We start from the raw sequence: 25,552 nt of genomic DNA on the forward strand, positions 1-25,552 counted from the left end.
AAAAAACAAGCAAACTTCCAGATGGCTTAATCTCAGTGCCTATACATCTTTTTACCAACCAAAACCCTAAACTGTATGCACGTCTTCTGCTACATGGACACACTGTCCTATGAAAGGGGTCATCTGCAGGGCAGCATGGGTAGACACAGTAACATTTTTCAAATTTCCAAAGGTGAAGTGGAAGAACTTATTAGTTGTTCAACTTTCTAAGGACTCATATCAGCTTTGATACATTGCATTCATGGCTTGGAGCTGCAACCTCTAATTGGCTGCAAAAGGCTCAGTTAGATGGTCTTAGATTTGGTCTAAGATAGTTTGAAGCTCTTATGTGTAGATTTTTTTTAATGTGATTCTAGCATCTTTCAGATTATTCCGATAGGCTAACTGAGACAATCTCAGAGAATGTTGGCGCTGTGGATGTGTTGCTTTCAGTCCGTTTAGTGTGAGGTTTCAGGATGCTTTAAACAAACTAGTTTGTATGAAGCATCGTCCAGCAATGTCTAAAGAGACGTGTTTATAGTGTCATAGCCACACTCAAAGATGGGGTGAAAAGCCTGCTACCATAGAGAGGAACGAGACTTACTTACTTTATCAGACATACAATTGTACAGTGAAAGTTGATCTCTGCATTTAACCCATTTTAAGTATTAGGAGCAGTGGGCAGCGACTGTGCAGCGCCGGGGGACCAAGTCCAGTTTTAAGCCAGTGCCTTTGGTCAGGGGCGCTGACAGGAGAATTAACCTACCCTACATGTTTTTGATGGTAGGAGGAAACCCACGCAAACACGGGGAGAACATGTAAACCCCACACAACTTCCCCAGCTGGGTATTGAACCCTTTGAACCTTCTTGCTGTGAGGCAACAGTGCTAGCCACTGAGCCACCATGCTGCCCACATGATGAATCTTAGAAATGGAGACTGATGGACGGCACACACTTTCAGAAATTCTCCTCAAAGACATTCATGTTGTTGCAGTCAATCACATGACGAGTGATGAGTGAAAAAAGATTTGTGATTCTAAGTTTTTGAAAGTCATGAAAATCGTTGTATTTACCACCCTCTAATTCTGTCATCTGAAAGGGAGATTCGGATGTGTTCCTGGGTGGTAGTGAAAAAAAAGAAATTTCTTTCATTCATTTTTCCAAAAGATTTTCCCTCATTTTGATGATGGAGTGCCATCTAACGTCTGAAATACATCAGGCACGGACACGACGCGTCACATAGGTTGGGGAGAGCAGGATTCTTTCATGTGCTACACCAACTGTCTTTTTTGTGTGCCAGCCATTGTGTTTTGCCAAGTGATCATGCAGGGTTCGGAAGCATAGGCTATATTGACTGCTACTCAATTAACTAGATCATTTTAACTACAGGATCATGCATACACATTGATTTGATTGATTTATTTTAATGTGCAATGAAAAAAAAAACCCACAAGGTTGCACTTCTACATCACATTGCCTCTGGTACAATGAGGTATTTATTTTGATCATTTTTAAACAGTACTTGTACAGCCGTGGGCGTGGCTTCTGTGGTCAGTGTAGCAACCTCAGTTGTTATAATGGATGTGCTCTGCTATGGCTCTGCTGTGGCCATGCTGCAGCAGACGTGTCACCCCACATCCGTGCCTGGTATATTTCGGGTGTAATATGTACTCTAAAATCTTCCATAGGTGTTGAGTTGGGTTGAGATCTGGTGGCTGTGAGAGCTTTAGCAGTTCTTCGCTAACTTATTCAGGTTTTCCTTTCATTTATCCAGTATCTGTATCTTCAGCACCAGTTCCAGTGTATTGTTAAGCTTTTCCTATGAGGCTCTCCAATTTTTTTGTCCTGTTGAAGCTTTTTTTCTTGTTCTCTGAGCTATCATATAATACTTCTACTATTGCTTCACTCATCACTAACCTTCCAAGTAAAAATAGCCTTGTAATTCTTCTCTCTTCCGGAGGGTCTTGAAGCTGTTGCTCAGTTGGCCATGTTTTTAAAAGGGAAACCTGTCTGATCATCTCGGGGATGTTAATGCGTTCCCAGGTCACAACAATTATTTTGATGTGTATAATGTTATTGTAACTCATAATTAATAGGCAGAGCTACAAAAATAACACCAAATTGTAAAATCTGTATTTCTTCAAAGTGCTATTCAGTACTGAATCACTAGTTAAACTGCTCTGCTCTCTAGGACATAACACAATCAAACATGATGCACTTCTGGCCACACCCTAATAAGTGATGTCACAAGAGGTATTTAGTCCTTGGCAGCCTGTTGAAAACACCTGCTGTGACATCACAGATTGGGGCAGGAGTGTGACATGATTCAAAGGTTTAACCCATAAGATATCACATGCTTATTTTCTACATGTACAACTTGAACACAAGTTAATTTATATATAACACAAATGACAATTATTAATGGCAGCCATTCTATGTATAGAGTCATATTTCCTCTTGACTCTCAGACAAAAAACAAACAATTATTATAAACAATTATTCTGACAGATCAAGATGATTTGATTATGCAACGTATTTTGTAAGGTACAAATAATGTCTTAAAAACTTATGTCAGAGGAAATGATCATGTCAGAACTTTGGAAGACTGTTCAGCTTTTTTATTTTCTTTAGTTTGTAGGGTTTTGTGGGATCGCTTTACTTGATGTGAACTACTGAGTATGCCTAAATGAAGAAGTTAATTTATTGAGCTCTTGGCAATAGCCATCATCAGATTGAAATGTACTTGAATGGTTTGTGATCATGTAAAATTGAAGCTAAAAAAACAACTTTGTCTTAAACTGGGGAGAATAAATCACAACATCTGAAATGATGCAGTCTGACAATTTGTTCAATATATTTCTGGGTTTAGAGTGGCAATATGTGAGGAAATGTCATTTGAGTGTCTGGGATGTACCACTGGAATTATTCGACTTTACAATGTTATTATAACCAATTAAAAATGATCAATTTAAAGCTACACTCATTTATATTTTTATGAAACAGTGGATCAAATGTGTGATATGAAAACAGTCATGCATCGTGACAAACCCAGAGAACTACCACCAACTCTGCAGCTTTTTAACCACTTTTAGCACATCGTCTTGGTTTTAAGGCCCACAACTTAACTGTTTTGGTTCAGTCTCACAGTTCTCATCGGTCTGGTTTTGTCTGATAAACCCAATGTATGCACTTACAGGATGGACAAATACAGTATAACACTTAATCATGATCACAAATGATCTTATGCAGTCAATAAAATTAATGTAATGGTTTTATTCTTCAAAAAAAAAAAAAAAAAAATTCTTTGACAGACAAAAATGTTCCAGTAACAGAAACAGTGTCTACCACTAACCATCAGTTATTACCACGACACAGATGCTTTTCAGGATGCATTCTGTCTCTTGTGAAGATTTGTTCAGCCATGAACCAATCGACTTTGCATTTCAACTGCCACTGAAGAAACCATTTTCCAAAATTAGATACTATAAATGACATCACAACAGGACTGTAAAGCAGATTATAAACTGTCTTTGAGTGTTGACTGGTAAATTACTGCCAGGTCAGTCCACAAAATGAACGTTTTGGAATACAGCTGCTTTAAGATTTGATGTTATTTAGAGTGGGTGTCTCAGTTTTGTTTTGTTTTTTTAAATAGAATATATTTTGGAAAACAACTTTTCCACCATCTGTAGTAAAAAACCAGTACATCATTACTGTGGTTAAAAATGGGTACCTTTAACAAATTTCTAGTGACAGCATTGACATTCACTTTACTTTGGTAAAAGTGTACTGAAATGACAAACCAACCACACCTAACTCACTTTTCAGTTTTTGAAGCCTGAATTATACTTCTGTGTCAACATTTCACCATAGGCACTTATGGCAGTCATTTCCTGTGTGCATATACTCTACCTGATCAATAATACTGCAACACTGAATGGCAGCATGAGTGTATGAGAAAATTCCTGTTTTGCATTCATTTCAATTCACTTTTTCTGATAAAGAGCTGTACCAGTATGGTCCATTATTAACAAACTAAAGTACAAGTGGCCTAAGCAGGTACTGAGTAGTGGATGAAACTGACATAACTGAATCACTTTCTAATAAAATGTAGCAAGACATCTTAACAGACCATTCACACATGATGGAAGAGTTGAATCAACAAACATTACATCGTGTAGGTGTTGTCATGTCTAGCCCCTAAACAGACACGGAAAGACACAGAAGTACAAATCAGCCTCAGGCAAACTTTTTTTCTTTTTTTTTTTACTGCATGACGTTTGTTGGGTCAGTGTGTTTCTACTCAATGCTATTATGTCTAACACATACACAAAATGATCAATCTTTGTTTTTAAGCCAATGGTTCTTAAATTTATATTATTTTTTTAAATATAAAAACGAACCATTAAATCAAGGCATTTTCTGATATTTAGGGAAAAAAGCTTGTGTTGTGTGTTACCAGAGTCAGGAGTGAAATCAGGCTTCATCTCTGTTTGTCCAGTAGAGAGATAGGCCCAGCTTAACACAAAGACAGGACGCAGGGGGAAGCTACTCTGTTGTTTACACGGTGTGCTAGATCTCATTAGTGGTTGTTGGTCAATAAATGGCCTCAATTTAGGGCTGCAACTAATGATTATTTTCATTATTGATTATTTTCTGGATTAATGGATTAGTTGTTTGGTCCATAAAGTGTCAGAAAATGGTGAATAATGTTGATCATCGTTTCCCAAAAGTCCAAGCTGATGTCTTCAAATATTGTTTTTTTGTTTTGTCCCAACCAACAGCCCAAACCCCAAGATATTCAGTTTACTGTCATAGAGGACTAAAGAAAGCAGAAAATATTCACATTTTAGAAGCTGGAATCAGAGAGGTTGGACTTTTTTTCTTACAAGATGACTCAAAACGATTTATTGATTACCAAAATAATTGGCAATTAGTTCAATAGTTGGCAACTAATCCATTAATTGACTAATTGTCGAAGCTCTACTTCATTTGCAAACCACAATGTTAATGCATAGAACAACTTTTGAGTTGTTGGATGGCTTTCATCTCAACTGTTAATGGAGTTAGGACAGCAGTTTCCTCCCGCTTCCAGTCTTTGTGTAAACACACATTCTGGACATACTTCACATTATGTTCTTGCATTTACAACTCGAACATTTCAGTCACTAAATGGCTCCTAAAACTCTCTCTCTCTCACACACAACCCCACAAAAAAGTAAACTTCATTCACTAATGCAGACCATGGGATGTTGTTGAAAAGGCTCTGAAAAAAACTACTAAGTAGACCTCGAGTAAAGATTACTTTATCGACTACTATTTCTATTTCCAAGAATAAACTCACTCATCAAGAAATATCTTCAAGAAAAGTCTATTATATTAAATTAAAACAAACCATGTACAATCAAAGATGGCACATGATTTTTTTTTCGCTCCATCAACTGGAAGATATATTTACAGCAACAATACAGCTGATTTATACAGTTTCCCCTCTTTATATTCCTTCCTTATCCTTTGTTTAGCATCTTTGATTTCACATGATTTGTACTGACTTTGATTTATTTATCTCCACATTTTAAGTTGCTAAGAAGATCCAATAATATCCTGTTTTCAACATTCTCCCTGTAACAAATTTCATGAGCCGCTCAGTGACTGAAATGTCCCAAGTTAAAAGAGATGGCATAGAGATGACACTGATCCCCTAATCAAGCAGGTATGTTTTCCAAAAATGTTTAACAGCAAACCTCCCATGCAGAAACTCAAGCTTTATGAACATAAAGATACGTTGCCAATGAAACACATCCTACATTAACAGCATTCTTCTCAAACTATGGGGTAAGGCTTTCCTGAAGTTTACCAGAGTGAACATTTCAGTGTAAAAGGTGAGTCCAACAGTCACAGCTGATGTCCTTGTGTTGAGCAGGCCGTGACAAAACATCCATCAAACAATTCTGGCTTGTTACCTGAACTCAACGCATGGGATCCCCAGCACATACTTTTTGTCCAGTCATGGAGCTGCCTTTGAGAGCTGTGTGTGTGTGAGGGCTGAGCTGGGCTACGAGTCTTTCAGCATGCTTATCTGGGCAAAGATCTTGAGTGCAGGGCCCAGTTTGATATTCATGGTTCCCATGAGATGGTCCTCCTTCAGCAGCAGCAGGGCCTGTCCATCGATCTCCTGAGAGCGGAACTCCTCAGCGATTTCCAGACACCCTGCGGCAGACAGTCAACAGTGAGGATCACCACAGCTCTGCTCACCACTGGCCTGATGTCTCATGATGATCACCATGAAGAATTTGGCACCACATTTTTTAAATACATTGTTGGTACAGTATTTGTTTAATCTGTATCGTATTTGTTTTTCTTTATCTTCAAGTCATTGTAATGTTTTATTACTGAAAGGAACTTACCCACACAATGTAACAAACCTGTGTTGGATCCTGCCAAAGTACCAAGATAAAAAACTTATTTTTTTAAGACTGCAACTAACTATTATTTTAATAATCGATTCATCTGTTGATTATTCTCTTGATTAATTTATTAGTTATTTGGTCCATAAAATGTCAGAAAATGGTGAAAAATGTTGATCACTGTTTCACAGAGCCCAAGGTGACATCCTCAAATATCTTATTTGTCCTAAGTCCACGACCCAAAGATATTCAGTTTACTGTTATAGAGGACTAAAGAAACCAGAAAATATTCACATTTGTAGGGTTGTAGTCTGCTGGTCGATTAGTTGGTCTTTATGCTCTTGTCCGACCAAATCCTCATTGGCTGAATAATTGCTGTGTTACTTTCATAAGGAGAAAAGTGCTACATCAATAGCCTTCCAGGATTAATCCATTATTTCCTACAACGGGAGGGACAGATGATTAAATATGAACTCATATTACATGTAGATGTAATGTATGGACAGGAGAAGAACAAGAAATTGGAAAATCTGCTTATTAACACAATTCTCATAATGTCAAATTATTATATAGACAGAGCCATGAAAGCCCCAGCCACTATTAATGCTTTTTATAATGAATTCCAGTTGTACTATAAATCCCTGAAATGTATTCATGGCATGTAAACTGTTCAAATTAATATAACATGACGGCTCTACCCTTTAATTTAAATAGAAGACAAATTTATGCTATTTTATTTTGATCTGTTAAATATGATGTTATTGTTCGTCTTTATCTAAATTTAAGTACTCAGACACATGCCAAGGATCTTGGTTATCCTATCTTGTTTTTTATAAATTCATTCTTTAGTAAAGCAAAGAAAAGGAAGAAAAACACAACTTGAGGTTAATTGTAGCTTACAAGCCAAGAACAGACTGTACTTTGCAAGCAGAGATGTTGAAAAACCACAACATTTAACTTGACACATTGACAGCCAAGTGCAAATATGCCTCTGTAGGTAGGGATGCACAAATCTGACTTTTTCAGTCCCCATACCAATATCGATACCTGGGCTTTGGGTATCAGCCGATACCGGGTACTGATCCGATACCAGTGTTTAATTAATAACCTGTATGCCTCACTGTGTGGAAGAGACTGGGGTCATTCTTTTATGTGTAAGACAAAATCAGGCTTGACTTACACATTGCTTTCCTAACTTAACTACTTAAATGTAACAAATAAATACATAGACACAGATTAACTGAATTGTTATTTATTAAAATAATGGTGTCTGATACCAGACAAGCATCGAGGAAAAGGTGGAGGATAAATACCCGCGGCAACCCTGACCACATGGACAAGCAAGACCACCTCCACATCCATCTCAACATTGAAGGAAACATCAGGGTAAACATGGAGGGATTAAACACTGGCTGCGGTCCTGGCAAAATGGATCTTCTGGGGATCCCAACTGCCCGGATGGCGGCCTTTTCTCCTGGGTGTGGTCGAGAGGACGTTCCGGATGCACCGGGCCAGTGCTGAGGGGCTTAAGAAGAGCTTCTACCCTTCTGGGATCCTGGATGGGATTGCTGCCTAGGACTGTCCCGCAAGACCATTTATCATACCACAGAGCATGCCTGTCAAAAACTGCGTCAAGTTCAAAGCAGTTTTTCATCAGCAAAAACACCTGGGCTGTGTTTCATGGAGTGCTTTTCGGACTACTCTTGGTACTAACTGCTGTATTGCTTGTATGCGTCTGTCTGGCCAGAGCAATCAACACTGATTGAAAACAGCTGGGCCACCACACACTCCTAGCAATTGGGCTTGGGACAAACGCTGGCTCATGGCCAGCTGAAGAAATCACAATTCACTGGGATATTTTGCAATTTATTCCTCTGTCCTGCGGCATGGATGAGCACAGGTACTAGAGGGAAAACACCGATCCAGTGGACCGGTCATCTGCCACCCTGTTTTGGAGAGTAGCAGGTCTCCTCTTCATGCTGCTCCTGCTCTCCGGAGATGTTCAGCTAAATCCTGGACCAATGACCCCTGGAGCGCTGCTGAACTTTGGTGCTGATTTGCGCCCGAGTATGTCTGGGACTCCTTCGGTGCCGGTGATGAATGACCAGCAACTTTCTGAGCCAGACTTCCCCCTTTACAGACTCATGATGTCTCAATGAATAACTTTTCGCCTGTGGAGACCTTGATAGGTCCAGTGTCTCTCTCACAAAATCTGCTGCTGACACCACTGTGTGTCGAAACCCTGCAGTGAGGAGGCAGAGGTTATTCAAAACCTTCCAAAATGTCAATCATGCCAAAGTCTCATGGGATCTGAAGCTGAAACCGAGGGGGCTATTTGGTGGACATTTTAACATCAGAAGCATTACTGCAAAGAGTAATCAGCTAACTCAAATCTGGACTTTCTGTGTCTGACTGAAACATGGTTGAAACAAACAACTCCAGCGAGTATGTTCACGGTGCCCGCATACCACTGATTAAGAAGAGACAGACCTGATGGAAGAGGAGGAAGGGTGCTTTTTATGTGAGAAACAACATAAAATGTGAATGTGTGGTTTACAATGCGGGTAACATGTTAGAATATGTTGAGATAAAAATAATCTTGTCCCAACAAATGTCTTTTTACATCATAGGTGTCTATAGGCCCCCTTCTGCTGATGACACTTTCTATGGTCAACTCACAGAAGTCTTGAAAGAGTGCAATTTCAACAAAGAATTATTACTTATGGGTGATTTTAATGTGAACTGGGAGTATAAATCTCTATCCATATTTGTTAAATCACACAAAGATATTTTAACTCCAACTTTAAATACAACTCCTTTCCTGATGACTGGAAATGTACCATTGTCATGCATATTTTTACATCTGGAGACCGCCTTGAAGCCAGTAACTACAGACCAATAAGTATACTGCCAGTACTCTCAAACGTTGCTGAGAAAGTTGTCATTGAACAACTGACAATATTTCTTAAAACGAGCAATTTTGGTCTACATCCTATGCAATTTGGCTTAAGAACAAATCATTCCACTGAAACTACTACCTTGGACTTAATAGAGCAAATTATATCAAGACTTGATAAAGGAGTAGTTGGTGCTGTATTTTTAGATCTGCATAAAGCATTCGACACAGTCAATCATGATATTTTAATATTGAAACTCTCTAAATTTAACTTCCTATCTAGAGTACTGGTATGGATGTTTTCGTATTTATCTAATAGGATACAATGTGTTAAAGTTGGTGACACACTGTCCAGTTACATGAAGTGCAGAGTGGGTGTTCCACACGGGTCAGTGTTAGGTCCCCTATTATTTAGCCTATATATTAATGATCTCCCTCAACAGTGTCATGATGTAGAACTGCAAATGTATGCAGATGACCCTGTTGTGTAAACACATGCAAAAACAGCTGAGTTAGCAGCTGCTAACATAACAATTGTGTTGGAAATTATCACACAATGGCTTCATCAATGATGTCTTAGTCTATATGTAAACAAGACAAAAGGTATATTTTTCTCTAAAACCATGGTATGACCTCCTAACACTGATATTCTCATCAAAGGTGAAAGGATTGACATAGTCACCGATTTTAAATATCTTGGTGTGACACTAGATCAAAATTTGAACATTAAGAAACATGTTAAAAAACAGTTAAAACCAAGTACAACTGGGCAAATTTTAGACATATTAGAAACTGACATATTAGAAGATATTTATGCATGCTATGATTCTGTCCTATATGTCTTATTGCATCACATGTTGGGGGCAGGCTGGAGAAACAGCCATAAGACCTCTTGAGTCCTTCTACAAACAAACTCTAAAAACTCTGGACAAAAAGCCAATGCATTTCCATCACTGTAGGGTACTAGAGAAATACAATTTACTGAGCTTTGAAAATTTTAGATTATTTTCAAATTTGTGCCTTGTTTATAAAATTTTAAATGGTTTGGCCTCCTCCACTATGTGACTTTGTGTACACTCACTCAGTAAGTTCTATTAGATCTTCCAGAATGTCCTCTGTACGAGATTGTACCATACCATTTCATCGCACTGCATTTCTACAGTCAGCTTTCTCTGTGAAAGCCACAACTCAGTGGAATGCCCTACCTGATGATATGAAGAACTGTAGCTCCGTCAGTTTGTTCAAAACCAAATTAAAAAAATCTGCTAAAAACTACTCAGCTCTGTAACACCGACTCTAAATTTCATCTCATGGTCTTCTCATGAACATAAATAATCTTGCTTTTAATTTGACAAGCTTACATTATTAATTTCTAGTTGACATTGTGGGTGTATGTGATGTGCTAATGTGTGTAGCTTTGTATTTTGTATTATGTGCCCTGTGTGTTTTTTGCTTTGTACTGTTTGTTATTGTGCTGTTATATTTTTTAATTGTGACCTGCCAAAGGGACAGCAGATGAAAATTAGCTATAAGATAACTCTGGTACAGTACATCAAAAGGTAACATTTGTGTTTAACACTGTATTTGGTCCCAATAAATAAATAAGACAATAAGATCGGCCCAATGCCACCAATACCCAATCCAGCTATTTGAGTCAGTATGGGAGTGATAGCCGATATCAGTATCGGTGCACTTCTATCTGTAGTTCTACAACTAACAATTGTTTTGATTACATATTTGAGAACTTCAACAATATTGTTAAAAAGGATAAGACTGGTGATATTCTATACAACAAATCCCATGTGCAGAGCCATCAGTCAAGTACTCTTTTAGGAGTTGAAAAAAACTCAGCTAATTGTGGGTGTAGTCTGATGAGATTTGATTGACAGTGGCCTGGAAACATCAGCAAACACCCCCACATCTGTCATCACGTTTGGATTCAAATGTCGCAAAATTCTAATTGGTGCATGTAAATATGTGACATCATCTCTCTTCCAAGTCCCACCCACTTCAAACCAGTGAGATGAGCTCAGAGAAAAACACAATCCCAGAAATCCCTCATGGCAAATAACCTTAACTTTTATAAATTTGGCACAAATTGTGTGTTCATCACTTATAGTGAGAAGCTGGCTTAGAAAAGATGTTTTCAGGGTCTTTAATGTTTCCACAGTTCAAGACAATGTAACAAGTACTGTCATGATCAGATAATCTGCCGATCATTTTCTCGATTCATCAAATAATTATTTAGTCTGTGAAATGTTACAAATTTTTTCAAATTTGTGAAAACATGGCATTCACAATTTCATAGAGTGATGTCTTCGATTTGCTTGTTCTAACAGTTTAAAATTTTAAGATGTTCAATTTACTGTCAAATATGATAAAGAAGAACAGCAAATCATCACATTTGGGAAACTGGAAACATCAAATGTTTGGTATTTTTGCTTGAAAAATGACAAACAATTAATCAATCATCAAAACAGTTGATGAATCTTCTGTTCATCAACTAATCGATTAATCGACTAATTGTTGCAGCTCTACAATGAACATGTAATGGCAGTGTCCCAGGTTTGAGTCTGGCTCAGGACCTTTGTTGCATTGCATCCCTCCTCCCTCTTCCATCATATCTCTTCACCTCTACACTGTCACTATCAAAGACAGAGGTGCCAGTGAAAATACTATAACATGTTGAATGTGAACAGATGTAACACAGTGACAGTTGCAGTAGCGCCCACCTGGCAGAGAGCAGATGAACACGTAGACATCCTCCACGTTCCACTGACCAGGGTCACTGGGCAAGAAGCTGTGGGGCAGTAGGGGCAGCTCAGAGCCTTGCACCACAGGCACCCGCTGGCCAGCCAACAGAGGGGATGGGGGTCTCTTGTAGCCGGACAAGTCTGAACACTGACTGGATTCTCCCTGTGCAGGGTGGACCGAGTGACCAGAGGACAGAGCAACAATAGCAGGCTTCTGCACAGAGGGAGCAAGCTGAGAGTCAGTGGGTTTTCCATACAATGCACATACTGAAGAGAAAACTAAATTTGATACGATCTAATGTAGAAATGACTGAAAAGATATTATGTCAGATAAAAGACAGTAACAGTTCTTAATTTTAAAGTAATTTCCTGGAAATTTTCAGAGTAAATTGCAGATATTTTAGGACATTGTACAGAGAGAGGTGCAATTAGGTACAAAATATAAGAAAAAAAAGTTAAAACAAGAATGTAAAAAAATTAGAAAGATCTTAATGAATTACTCTGAATTAGATAAAATTTGGAAAAGTTTTCAGTGTGTAGTGTTGTGTGTCAAATGATATAAGCAAATTAGGTTTTTTCTAAAATTAGTTGCTATGTAAGTGTTGATTTTTATGTTGTCTTCACACCAATTGCGAAGTGAATCTTCGCCTTGCGCTACTCGCTTGAGTTTGACCACAGCAGCATTTGTTTTTTTGTGTGTGTGTGTAATTGACACAAGTTTGGCCGCGGGATCATTTGTGTTCATTCGCCCCAGACAGCCAGCGAGCAATGGCAGGCACCGCCTAGTTCCCATCCGGACAGTGGGAGCCAGCACATTGATGTTACTGAAGCTCAGCCTGCCTGCCATTATAACGGCTCAATCCTCCTGCTAATAATAGTCACATCAACACTGATCTGTAACCACTGAGAAATACATTATCAACTCTTCTGCTGTTCTGTTGTGATAAACTGCACTAACCTGTCACACAAAACTCCCCTCAAAAATATTTTTTACTACACTTCACAGATGATAGCTACACACCTTAAAGCGGTATAAACCCCCCAAAAAAGCTTTGTAGATACTGTAGGTGCTCCATCGACACTCAAAATAACGTCATCTAAAGGCACAAATACGGCAGCAACACGTTTATACACATAGACTGGGGCCACCATATTTCAGACAAGACAGGCACAGTGAAGCTAAAAGAAGTCTGTAATACTGCAGCCTTGCACAGAGCACATACTACGGGGCAAACTCCCTATGCAGTCCAACCTCTCCATTAGCAGTGCAGTTATCATGGAGCCTCCAACATCAAGAACCCTCAACCAAAATGTGATTGTTGGCAGAGCTGTGGTGCCTCTTTGGGATGATGGCTGGGTCCTGGTCAGGGTCCTGAACCCCTTGGATGAGTCACTTACTTTGCAGTGTAACTCAAAGCTGGCAGATGTGTGTCCCCTGTATCACCCTGGAAGACCTTGACCCATCAACCTGTGCTGGTAGCATTCCTTAGGAGACCCCACAAGAAGTCTATGGTAACATTAGAGTGAACCATCAGTCTGTGGAGGACACTGGTCCCATGCTCTTGGAGCTTGAACAGGCACGGCTGGATCTTAACTCCTGTGAAGTGAGTGAGCCATGGAAAGATAAGGTCAATGCTCTGGTTGCCAAATATAATGGATTGTTTTCCAGGGATAAGCTTGACTGTGGAGAAGCAAAAGATTTTGTTCATCGTATCCATCTCAAGAATGAGTGGCCCTTCCATCTCCCCTATAGAAGAGTCTCTCCAGCAGACTACCACAAGCTCAAGGTGGTTCTCGATGAGATGGAGGAAAAGGGTATCATCAGGAAGTCCTTCAGTGAGTGGTCATCTCCCCTGGTGTTAGTTTGGAAGAAGAATGAAGACCTTTCAGTGTGCACCAATTTTAGGGAGCTAAATGTACCTTTAAGGATGCTTTCCCTCTGCCTCACCAGTCTGATGCCCTGGCTGCTCTCGGAGGTAATAATTTATTTAGCTACATGGATCTGACCTCCAGTTTTCGGTCACCTGCAGAACCATGACCTCAAACTTGCTTTTGAGATGGAAACTCAAGTTGGGCCATATAATCACTGAGAATGGTGTGTCTACAGATTCAGAGAAGGTTGAGGTCATAGCAAACCTTACAAAGAAGGACCTCTTGATAGAGGATGGATGTACTCCCTCTCCTCAGAAGCTCTGGGCATGTTCAACTACCAAAACCACTTCATTGAAGTCTTCTCTACCCTAGTAAGGCCACTGTACAAGCTGACATCTGAGCCCAAGTCCAAGCCTCTTTCCAGCTCCCAAAATGGCATAAGATGTCTCCTGCTGACTGGACTACAGAATGCCAGGAAGCCCTCTAGTCTCTGAAACAGGCTGTCTTAGACACTTTGATGTTTGTTCACCCAGATTTGAACAAGCCCTTCATTTTGTTAGTTAATGCTAACCTTAGCTAATGCAAGCCTAACCTGGATGCTAGTGAGTAGCAGTACTTGTCCAAATAAGCCCCTTTTGACTTTGATATCAAATATGTCCCAGGCGTGCAGAATGTCATCCTTGACCCCCTCAGCAGAATCCCTTTATTAAGGGCAGTTTTACCACACGAATTATCCAAGAGCCCTACCAGTCTCTTGTCAACAAGATGAAGGAGGTTCAGCCCAATGATGTCCAGGATGCATTCCATCTGACTGTGAACACTCTGGCCCTATCCTCAGAACATTAAACACCAAGGGAAAAATCTGGTAATGTCACCACCAACACTGTTGCAGCCCTCCTTTCCGCTCATAGTGTATGGGAGCCCTGTTCACACTGTGGCTACTATAGAGGTAGTTGGCAATATTTACTCCCTGCATTCACAGAGAACACTCCCAGCTCTCTTGCATGTAGGACTCCAACAATAGGAGGAAGAGGACACTACAATATCCAGAGCCATGTATTATGTTCAGTGAAAGCAGTGCCTGTCCAGGCGGGAGAGGAGCCATGAGAATGCTCAGGTTCTTAGACTTCTGAGGCAATGGGAAAAGCTTAAGTTGGTAAACGGTCTTCTGCACAGGGTTACCAATGACCTGTTCTCAGGCCATAAGGTCCACCAGCTTGTTGTCCCACCAGGACTGAGACCATTATTGCTCAAGGGCATCCATGACGATGAAGGACATCAAGGCCAGAGTTGCATCCTTTAGTTGGCATGACAGCGGTTTTATTGGATTGGCCAGTAGCAGGAAGTGAAGGAGTATGTGACAAGGTGTAAACGGTGAGCAAATCTCCAGAACCTGAATCCAGAGCCCCCCTTGAGTCCATCCATACTCATGCTCAACTTGAGTTGGTGTGCATAATTTTTTAGAGTGATGAGAACTCAAACAACTGCTCTGTGGATGTCCTTGTGGTTACAGATCATTTCACATGCCTTGCTCATGCATTCCAGCAATTGAAGTATACTACAAGCTTTGCCCCCTCATGAGAAGAACAATTGTGCCAGCCATGAGACAACAAGTTATACCGCCTTCTATCTCATGTTCGGAAGGATTCCCCATTTGCCAGTGGATGTCAGGTTTGGATCTGCTCTGAGAGATGAGAGAGTGGTTGACTATGATGCCTGTGTCACTAAGCTGAAACATGACCTGAGGGAATCAATGAAAGTTGCCTAACAACACGCAACCAGACAGCAATCATATCAAAAACAGCAGTCAAAGGTTCTCCTGTGTCTGCAGGCAATCGCATATTCATGACAATAAGACGAGGGAAAAAGAAGCCGATGGGAATCTGACCCGTATGAGTTCACTTGGAAGGATCACAAGCTCCTTGTGTACCGCTTAAAGAAGGTCAGCAGTGATGAAGAGAAAATGATTCACTAAAACCTCATCATGCCTGCTACCTCACTGCCTCTGGATATGGAACAAGAGGATGTTGTGTCCTCTGGTGGATCATCTGATGACCAAACACCTCCAAGTAATATTCTATAACCAGGAGATGCCGAATCTCGCACAAGGGAATGGATCATGCAAAATGGTGACATGGCATCTACAGATCCACTGCGGGTAGCTCCAAGGAGGAGTTGAAGTGGAGGAGGAGGATGGGAATTTTCAGAGGGAGGAGAGAGATAGCAGAGACCCACAAAACTCAAACTCTTATGAGCCGAGCCAAGCCAATGGAGAAATTAATTCTACTCTTAGAGCCATAGCATCAGAACCTGTTGACCCACAAGCATCCCCAAACCCTGTAGCACGTGAGGCCCAAGTTGAACCAAGTGGTTTGTCACACCAGAGTCACATGATAAAGGCAGTTGATAGATTTGCGTGGCCTCAACATGGACATTGAGTCCTTTTTTCCATACAAATATGAGCCCCAGGTCAAAGTAGTTCAAAAAAAAGTTTTGAATAAAATTCTGAGTGTTTTAACATATGTTATCACTACGTGTGTTTTGATATTATTAAAAGTGCATTTGAAAATGTAGACGTGTATGTAATGTTGAGTAGAGTTACCAGGCCAGTTTCTTCTACTCCTCTATTTGTATTTTGAGTATCTTGACAGGTAATACATCTACATGAGTTATTCACACCTTTTTACTAATTCAGAGTCTACTTGAGGTTTCATGTACAAAGTACATAGTTTTATGCATCTGTTTGCATGTTGCAGTAAAAGCATAATTTGAGCTTTAAATGTTTACCATATGTAATAGCAAAATCTTGTCCTATAGAATATAATTTTATGAGTAATTTTACCTTTATTTGATAGTTTTAAGGTGTACATATTTGCGTTCTCTTATTTTATATTTCATAATATATCCCATCAGGCCTGGGAACACCTCAGGTTCCCCTAGGATAGGGCTTAGCAGGAGGATATCTGGGCCACCTTGCTCAGCCTGCTGCCATGGTGACCTGGAGAAGTGCTGGGAAATGGATTGGTGGATGGATTGATCCTATCATAAACCTATGCCTATGACAAATCTATGACTGCCTCTGTGCTCTGTGACCCACTTTACCATGTCACAGCTCAGACCACAGATCCTGTGTAGAGAGCTCAAGTCTCTCTCTCTTCACTCTAACACCATTTCAAATTATAATATTAGGCTACATAGTATCCAAGGTAATGATGCAGCTATAAAGCCCATCACCAGGGGAACAAGTCAGACCAGGCTCGTATCCCCCCAGGTGAGAGTGTGACTGTTAAATGAAAACCTGAAGATATTAATGTTTAGCCTATCTGAGAGAGATCATATGACTAATTATAACTATACTGACATTCAGAGTGCTTATCTATAGCCCCTTGCACACATGCACTGCAACCCTGAAATTTTCTGGACATTACCTGGAGGAGCTGTATGTGCGAATGCAAATGTCCAAATCAGCCGGACTGGACATTAAATAGGCTTTACCCATCCAGCTCTCTAGTACAAAGTCCATGTAATGTCCGATTGAATCCATGTGAGAATATAGCAGTGAATTCTCCGGAGAATTCACAGTGAGTGAGTGGGCAACAACTACCCGCCGCCAGAAGTGCAACAAAATACAGCAGTAAGGGAGATGATATGAGCAATTTATCAAACAACTGTTGAACAAGCAGAACAAAAAATTAAAGCCACTATTTTACATGTGTGACTGGCACTGGATAAACACAGCAGGCCAGCTAAGTTGCATTGTTTTGACTGGACCTGAATGCTCCACTGTGAAGCTAGTGCTAATGGGAGAGATGACTTCCTGTGATTTCTCGTAAAATAAAAGCAGTTTTATTTCTGATGAAAAGCTTAAAAATGCTGAATTACAACTGCAGCATACTTTTTGCGTCATGTCCTGTCTTCTGCATTTGCCTAAACCAAATGGGAGTATATCCAGTAGGTGAGCACGTGTTTGGCACAGTCTCCTGCTGTGTGCTACATGTGTGAAAGGGCAACTCAGGAAAATGTCTGGACCTGATCCTCTGGACATTGTCCGGAGTTCATATGTGACAACGGTAGAGATGCGCCGATTGAAGTCTGAGCTGCATATTCCAATTTTTGGTGATTCCAATTTTCTTTCTTTATAAGAATTTAATAAGAAAGAAAGATTTTCTTTCTTTCTTTATATATTTCCTTTGTTTCTAATTGACAGCATACACAAACATTTTTGTAACTATTCTTTAATGGAATATTGAAATTCAATTGTATGTTCATTAAATATTTAAATAACTTACATTTTTCTTCATGAAATTGGGCATGTTCACCACAGTGATGGTTTTTTAAGTGTCTGATTAAGTTAAGTGTTTCAAATGTTTCTAAGGTTGTCCCTTTACGGCTTATTTTGGACTTGAGGTATTACAAATTGTGAGCTTTGTGTCTTCTTCATTCATGCTGAAGGACACACACAACAATGTGTGTATATGGCTGTACTGTCTGTGCCACAGCCACTGCTGTGTGTGCAACGTACATGTTGTGTGTGTGTGTGGCTACGCTGTCTGTGTGGTGTGTACGAGACGGGCATGTTTTGTGCGTGTGGCTACGCTGTACTTACCACCTAAACCAATTTAACACTTCTTCGGTTTTTCTTATAATTTGTACCAAAGTGCACCACCCTTTCTGTAAAATGTCCTGGAAATTAACCATTAAATTCGTGCAAATTACTCTTACTCTCTAAATTTCCAGGTAATTAATACAAAATTAAATGACCTGTAAAATAAGAAGACATATTGGTCTGATTTATAAGAGAGGACACTTATTCAGGTGAGGAAATGTTTCACAAAATAACATTACAAATGAAAAATCACAAGCTGAATGCAATCTCACCTTCCTTTTAGACTCTAAATGGGAATTTTTGTGGTTTCTGTTCAGTGCTCTTTGTTTCTTCATGTTCTCCAGGGTGGTTTTGCGGTTTGGGAAGAGACCCATTCTCTTTGTACATCCCACATTGTAGCTACAAAAAGAGTTAACATGGTTAGCTAAAACTCAGACATAAAGAGCACAGCCTCATAATGAATCTTAGCTGGTTTATTTTCATGATTGTTCATTTTAACCAGCAGTAGAACAATACAAGCTCCATATTGTACATAATGCACCAAACCATAGATTTGTCATGCCTCGTGTGTTTGCTGTATATGGACTTATATTTTCGTATTCTTACATGAGAAGGTGTTGAAAGCTTGCATCTCATTAGCATAAATCCCCTTAGTGTTGACACTTTGTTGACTTGCCTCACTCAATACTCCATGACTCTCCATCACATAGACAGGTGGGCGGACAGGAATACAACATCCTGTCAGTGTTTCTTCAGACACACACAAGGATAATGACACTGCCACATCTGCACACAGCTACTACACATATTTCCTAAATATCTGTATTCTACATGTGTTCTTGTGCTGCACCAATCACAGGGCTGATGATGACATATGGAGATATTTCCAGTACAGGGCAAACTGTGGAAATAAAGAAAATGAGCAGACCCTCATGTCTTACCGTTTGGCACACACTGTAGAACAGAACCTCTTTGACCTTTTGAAGACGTAGGCGAAGTCCACCCTGCCACACAGCTCACAGGTCAGCATGGGCTCCTGCTGGGCCTTTAACTCTGAGGGCGGAGTTCATGGATAACACACAGTCAGCCAGACACAGGCAAACACCAGAGCTACCGTTACCAACATCTATGTAGGAACAAGGACTAACTTCTGCAAGACATGGCACACAATTAGAGCTGCAAGGATTAGTTGATTAATTGATTAGTTTAAATGAATCGCCAATGATTTTAATAATTGATAAATTGTTTTGAGTCATTTTTTAAGAAAAAAAGGCTAAAATTCTCTGATTCCAGCTTCTCAAATGTAAATATTTTCTGGCTTCTTTAGTCCTCTATGACAGTAAACTGAATATCTTTGGGTTGTGGACAAAATAGGACATTTGAGGTTACATCTTAGGCTTAGGGAAACAATTATCAACATGCTTGACCATTTCTGACACTTTATAGACCAAACAACTAATCTATTAATTGAGAAAATAATTGACAGATTGACTGATGATGAAAATAATCGTTAGTTGCATCCCTACACGCAATATCCAGTCTGTCAGCCATTCATAGTGCCACCTGTAGCGACAGGACCGTCGTGGTGAGCTGTTGGTTTACGGACTCGCCTGTGATCATGATCTCATGATGAAATCGCAGATACAAAGGCTGCCTTCCACAACTTTTGCACCCTTCATAAATTGTTGTGGACAGGTATGTGGAAGTGTAAAAGTAGGTGGGGTTTGAACTGCTCTCTCAAGCTCTCCTTTTTCATTCTTCACACAACTACAACCACGTGCAACGCCATGAATCATTCAAGAAGAGACTTTCTGAAAGTGTGCACCCTAATGGTCAGACAACATGTCACATGAAAAAGTTTGTTTGGAGCCTTTAGTGACAGGGGGAGCTCAGACATTCAGAATGAGCTGGGGGTAGAACCACTACTCCTTTGTTTTAAAAGTAGATAAAGGAGCATCTGGTCAGGATTCATCTCCCTTTAGACACATTCAAGGCACATCCAACTGGGAAGGGACCCCAGGGTACACCCACAACACACTGGAGGGATTATATATCCCATCAGGCCTGGGAACACCTCAGGTTCCCCCAGGATGGGGCTTAGCAGGATCTGGGCCACCTTGCTCAGCCTGCTGCCATGGTGACCTGGAGAAGTGCTGGGAAATGGATTGGTGGATGGATTGATCCTATCACAAACCTATGCCTATGACAAATCTATGACTGCCTCTGTGCTCTGTGACCCACTTTACCACGTCACAGCTCAGACCACAGATCCTGTGTAGAGAGTTCAAGTCTCTCTGAAACACTTCAGAATGCAGTTTAAGCTGCCAGCCTTCACTCTAACAACATTATTATGCAATCTGAAATGATGCTGTGATACATCTTGATCATTTTTGTAGAATATTTTGTGTATATCATTTACATTTGTACATTCTTACATAGACAAGAGAAATGTGAGCTAGTCATGTGCACCATATTGGGAACAGCTAATAATGAAGCTCTGCTACTGGTCTGAAAAACTTTACCCTTTGGTGAGAGACTGTCCATCTTTGAGTCTGTGTGTCTCCTGAGGCTCTCAATTGAGAAAGACGGACGTTCCACCTGCAAACAGAAAAAAAAACGTTATTATGGCAGGTGAAACCGCTTCATATTAGCTTCAGATAAACTTTTAAATACATTTTTGCACAGAGGGAGGACTGTGGATTTTGTCCCCTATCATTTGCATTGTAAGTGCATTATCAGTGTTTCCTGTGGAACAACAGGGTTGTCGTGGGGAGTAGGCTACTTCCTGGGTGAGTCAACACGGTGTTGTATTATGCCTACCATACACTAGAAGACTTTGAAAAGACTTAAGTCTGACACCCTCTCACATCTAAAGATGATGTGTCATAATTGACTGAGTTCAGTAACAGACTATAAGATTTTGCAAAGACTGGGGCCACAAGGTCACTATTTGCAAGACTATAACTAGATTCATTTTGAGATAATAATACAGAGGCAGAAGGTCACAGGTTTAACTTCTCCAACTGGCCTGAAATCATGTGTGAAAAACCAGTAAATACACCGCAGACACACATCAGCTGACAGAAAGAGGAGGTCATATTATACAGAGAAATATTCACTTTTTATGGGTGAATAAATGATAATGTGACTTATAAAAAAGGGAAGCTAAAGGGCAACAAGAATGCTGAGCTTTAAAGTTTTATCAAGCACATCATGTTTAATTAGGGAAGTAGTTTAAAAACATGCACGCATAGGGCAATCATTCATTGCATACTGCCGCTAGAAACTGAGTACAATAAGCTGCCGCCATCAGCTATCAATACAAACACATACTGGTAGACTGTAGACCATTAATCAAACCAATAACTAACAGCAGTCAGACAACCTTATCATACTTTAGCAGTTACCTGGATATTCTGTAGTGGTGACAAAACATTAAAAAAATATACATATTAGCAGTTTGAATTAAACTGAAGCTCCCTGCACTCTCCAGGGGAATATTACACCAAACTCCCTTTAAGAAATATGACATAAACAACTCCTTATGTGTCTGCAAAAACACATGACTCTCCAAACACAAGATAAAAGGCGTCATATGTTGACTGTCTTCTTGTCAATTCAGCATCAATATAATCCATAAAGATAAACTGTATTTGTGTACAAACAATACATTTTTGATTTTTTTATCTCAACTCGCTACCAGCCTCCTTTGGGTAGCTGCGCTATTTTAGTGGGAGAAGAACGTGGGAATGAGAGATGAACCGTTAATTCACTGTCTATCGTGTGTGTGCGTGACAGTATTTGAGGAGTTTTTTCTGCCATTACCTTAGTAACTACCCAGTTTGCTGCTTCCTGTTTGGTGCTGGAGAGAGCCAAAAACTTCTGATAATATTAAACGTGTTTCATTTTATCGGAACATAAAGATGAGAGAAGACAGATTTAAGACAGCTCGGACTGACCACCTTACAGATGATTGATTGTGGAACGTTTTGTTTTCTTTTGTGACTTTTTTTAAATTTTTGCTCTAGCAGCAAAATGTTACCAGCATAACAAAGGGATCTTCTAATGGTCAGTACGAACAGGAGGAATGATATGGCAAGAGAACCATGTTACAGTGTTCATTTGGGCACCTGACTGTTGTTTTAAGACAGACTTGAATAATTATAAACCAATCCTATAACGCTGCTGTTCATCATCTGCTATGTGATGTATAAAATCCTAGTGCGACAGAGTGTCTCTCCTGATTGGCTCCTGACAGCTGAATAGTCAATCACACTGGATTGAAGAGAAGGTTGTACAACATCAGATTCAAAAGTAGCTTAGCTGACTTTGCTAAGATTCAGCACTGGAGCTGAGAGTTTCGGAGCAGCAAACAGAAACAAATCGTCCTGCTTTGCCTCTGTTGTACTTCGGTAAATGTGACTGCAAAGGTTAACAGTCTGTCATGATGTCATGGATTGGGAAAAAGGGACTTTTAGTTCCTGTGGCTGCTTAGTGCCTGAAATTAATGGACGTAGTCAAAAAGGTACACAAGTCTATGGTTTTTTGCAGGTGAAATACTGTTATATGCTTCATCTACTTTACCAAAAATTAAATGATACTAATGGTTTCTAACAACTTTGGTCACATTTTCAACATTTTGGCCATTATTTTTATTTGTAATAATGGCACTTCACTCTTAGTTAGTGTCTTAGATCTGGGAATATGATGAAAGAGACACACGAGATACGACAGAGACAAGAAACACAAGCAGTCAGCCAATCAGACAGGTTGGAGAAAAAAAAGTTTTTGCTCCTGGTCAACCATTACTTGTCAAAAGTCAAAATGGCCAGAGATGTTTTTCAGTTACCTGCCATTTAAGTCAGTTGACTCAAGTCTTTCATTACTGTTCCTGTCACATAATAATCATATTCTCTGTGTGTGTATTAGTGACTTTACAGACAGACAGGTGCAGAGCAGTAGCACTCACAGGGAAAGGCTTGGCACCCTCCTGGATAACGAAGCCCTCTATCAGATGGGTAAGGATGTGGGACCCAACTACAGCCTGGGCTGGTTTGCTCTCTCCATTGTGTTGGCTGCTGTCAGTGCTCCCATTCCCAGAGGTCATGGCTGGAGAACAGGGCACCCCTCACCTGTCAACAAAAGCAGCATGGTAAGCTCAACATATGCTGGCCATGTGGACCTGAACCCCAATTACTATTGTTCAGATACACAAAGAATGTGGCAGTTTAATGTTCCTCAATGTTTTGGCAAGAGCACACAGTGTTACTAACATTTTGCTTGACAGTGTTAGTGTTATTTTGATTCCTGAAGAACCCATTTTGAATTTGGCATTAGATATAATCCATTAAAGCCACATTTTTGATTTAATGTTTACTTTTGTAATTGGTTAACTCGCTCACTAACTGACAGATATGTGGCGTAACGATTGTGAGCAAAGGGGTTCTTTTCTAAAAGCGATTTTGATAGGAGCCGATACCGAGAGTGGCTCCCAATGTCTCAGAATCCGTTTTGGGTCATATTTTATGACTTATCTTTTGCTGTGATAAAAGATACGTTAAGTTTCAGAACGCAGTCTGGCTTGACTCCACACAGAAGCAGTCTGTTAGGTTAACGTAGACATTTGTGTTGTTGTTGTTGTTGTTGAAACCCACCGGCTTCATAATAAACCATTAGTATGAAACAACTGATTGCAGCAACCGCCATACACATGACTGTTAGCGAAATAACGTATCGGCTAGTTGGCTGGCTTTAAAGAATTATAACTTATAACAACGTTAGTAAGAAAGTTAAATTCAAACTCCCAGTTTACATGTTTACGTCTAAATTGCACAAGTTGAATTTAAATGGAGGTCATGGACACGAAACCCATTTAATACCTTTTCTGCTAATATGAATGTTGCGTAGACTTATAACGTTAGTTAGCTTTGTATCAAAACAGTTTAGCTTTCACGGTGGTTACAAGGATTTGTTAGCGGAGTGTGAATGAATTAAACTGCACAGCATTAAAGCCCATGTTTCCATTCCCCCTTTTAAAGCCAGGAAAAGTTCAGAGGAGTTAGCTTACTTTTACAGTCCGAAACCACCTTTGGATCAGTTAGAAAACAGGCGCTCCGCTGGTTAACAATAGAGGGGAAAAGCTCTTTGTTCAACGGCTCCAAACAACGCTTTCATGTACTTACAGTCCTTCCCCCAAAACGACGAGGAGCCAGTCCGCCGCTTAACACTGACAGATATTTAACCCTCCCCGTTACACGAGCATACGCACAGTTAGCGGCTGGTTCATATCCAAACTCTGTTTCGGCCTTTTCTTCATATGAGCCGCAGACATTACAATCTTCTTAGTGCGTTCAACTGATGGCCAAGCCAGGCGACTTCCTGCAAAAACCTTCACAATTAAAGACTCGCAAAGTACTGCTATTTGAAGTGAGGAAGATGAAACTATTTGTTTTTCTGTTGCAAAATGTGTTTGCTGCACTGCATTCATTTTAAAATCTTACCATTTATATTGTTAAAATAAAATTGGGATTGATCAGCGTGAAGTTTAACAAAAAGGGATAGGTTGATCCCAAGGTTCACTTCCAAACGTTTTTCTGAAGCTTTGGTGGTAGCAAGTGGATGGAATTTGCCTAGTTGCCACGATGAACGTGAGATGCAGTAGAAAGCTCCGGGAAAAATGCTACTAAGTGAACCTTGACTTTTTTGTCAAACAACTGTTTGTCCTCCGAGGAAGGCTGTGAGATGCGGTTAAAAGTTTTGGGGAAAAAGCTAATAAGTGGATCTTGAGTTTATTTCCCAAACTAAAGAACCATACACTGGTCCTTCTCGTCCAGTTTCACGAATTTATTCTGAAGGCACAGTGTCGTTATATCCTTGCTAACGTTGGCGAGCTTTAAGGCCTTTACTGGGGTATTTGTAATAGTGGTGAATGGGGAATAGAAGCATATAGACACCCCAGAGGGGTATTCCATCAAGCTGGATAAAGGAAAAGCCTGGCTTATTTCGATAAGTCTCGCTAATTTAAGTGAGAGTTCCGTT

At 40.0% G+C, this 25,552-nt stretch overlaps 2 protein-coding genes across 8 annotated transcripts in view; one reads left to right on the top strand and one right to left on the bottom strand.

Moving 5' to 3' along the window:
• Window positions 1-4,811: 4,811 nt before the first annotated feature.
• LOC121895336 (polyhomeotic-like protein 2) lies at window positions 4,812-24,906 on the bottom strand. Of its 5 annotated transcripts, none has more exons than XM_042408384.1 (7): window positions 24,697-24,899; window positions 23,484-23,646; window positions 21,037-21,112; window positions 19,456-19,567; window positions 18,787-18,913; window positions 12,016-12,250; window positions 4,812-6,190 (listed from the first exon to the last, which is right to left on the bottom strand). In XM_042408384.1, the coding sequence occupies exons 2-7, from the start codon at window positions 23,619-23,621 to the stop codon at window positions 6,036-6,038; spliced, it is 843 nt and encodes a 280-aa protein (XP_042264318.1). In that variant the 5' UTR covers window positions 23,622-23,646; window positions 24,697-24,899; the 3' UTR covers window positions 4,812-6,035. The 5 variants fall into 5 exon arrangements, with proteins under 5 accessions (XP_042264318.1, XP_042264316.1, XP_042264315.1 ...); XM_042408382.1 differs by lacking the exon at window positions 4,812-6,190 and adding an exon at window positions 7,624-8,629 and having other exon boundaries at window positions 24,783-24,906; XM_042408381.1 differs by lacking the exon at window positions 4,812-6,190 and adding an exon at window positions 7,624-8,629 and having other exon boundaries at window positions 24,697-24,906.
• LOC121895335 (adenylate cyclase type 9) overlaps window positions 23,593-25,552 on the top strand; it is a 33,875-nt gene continuing 31,915 nt past the window's right edge. For 2 of the 3 annotated variants that reach the window (XM_042408378.1, XM_042408380.1), the window contains exon 1: window positions 23,593-23,666. The gene's annotated coding sequence lies outside the window, so the exon portion shown is untranslated. The remainder of the gene's footprint in view (window positions 23,667-25,552) is intronic. The other variant, XM_042408379.1, reaches the window with a different exon arrangement.

The sequence above is a fragment of the Thunnus maccoyii genome, chromosome 4, assembly GCF_910596095.1.
Source record: "Thunnus maccoyii chromosome 4, fThuMac1.1, whole genome shotgun sequence".
Classification (NCBI taxonomy): domain Eukaryota; kingdom Metazoa; phylum Chordata; class Actinopteri; order Scombriformes; family Scombridae; genus Thunnus; species Thunnus maccoyii.

What these genes read in the sequence shown, in the direction of transcription:
- LOC121895336 (XM_042408382.1), bottom strand. Translation starts at nt 23,621, where the DNA reads ATGACCTCTGGGAATGGGAGCACTGACAGCAGCCAACACAATGGAGAG. An exon ending in GGACAGTCTCTCACCAAAGG is followed by an intron (nt 19,568 to 21,036) that starts GTAAAGTTTTTC and finishes CTCCGCCCTCAG; the next exon opens with AGTTAAAGGCCCAGCAGGAG. An exon ending in TCTACAGTGTGTGCCAAACG is followed by an intron (nt 18,914 to 19,455) that starts GTAAGACATGAG and finishes CTCTTTTTGTAG; the next exon opens with CTACAATGTGGGATGTACAA.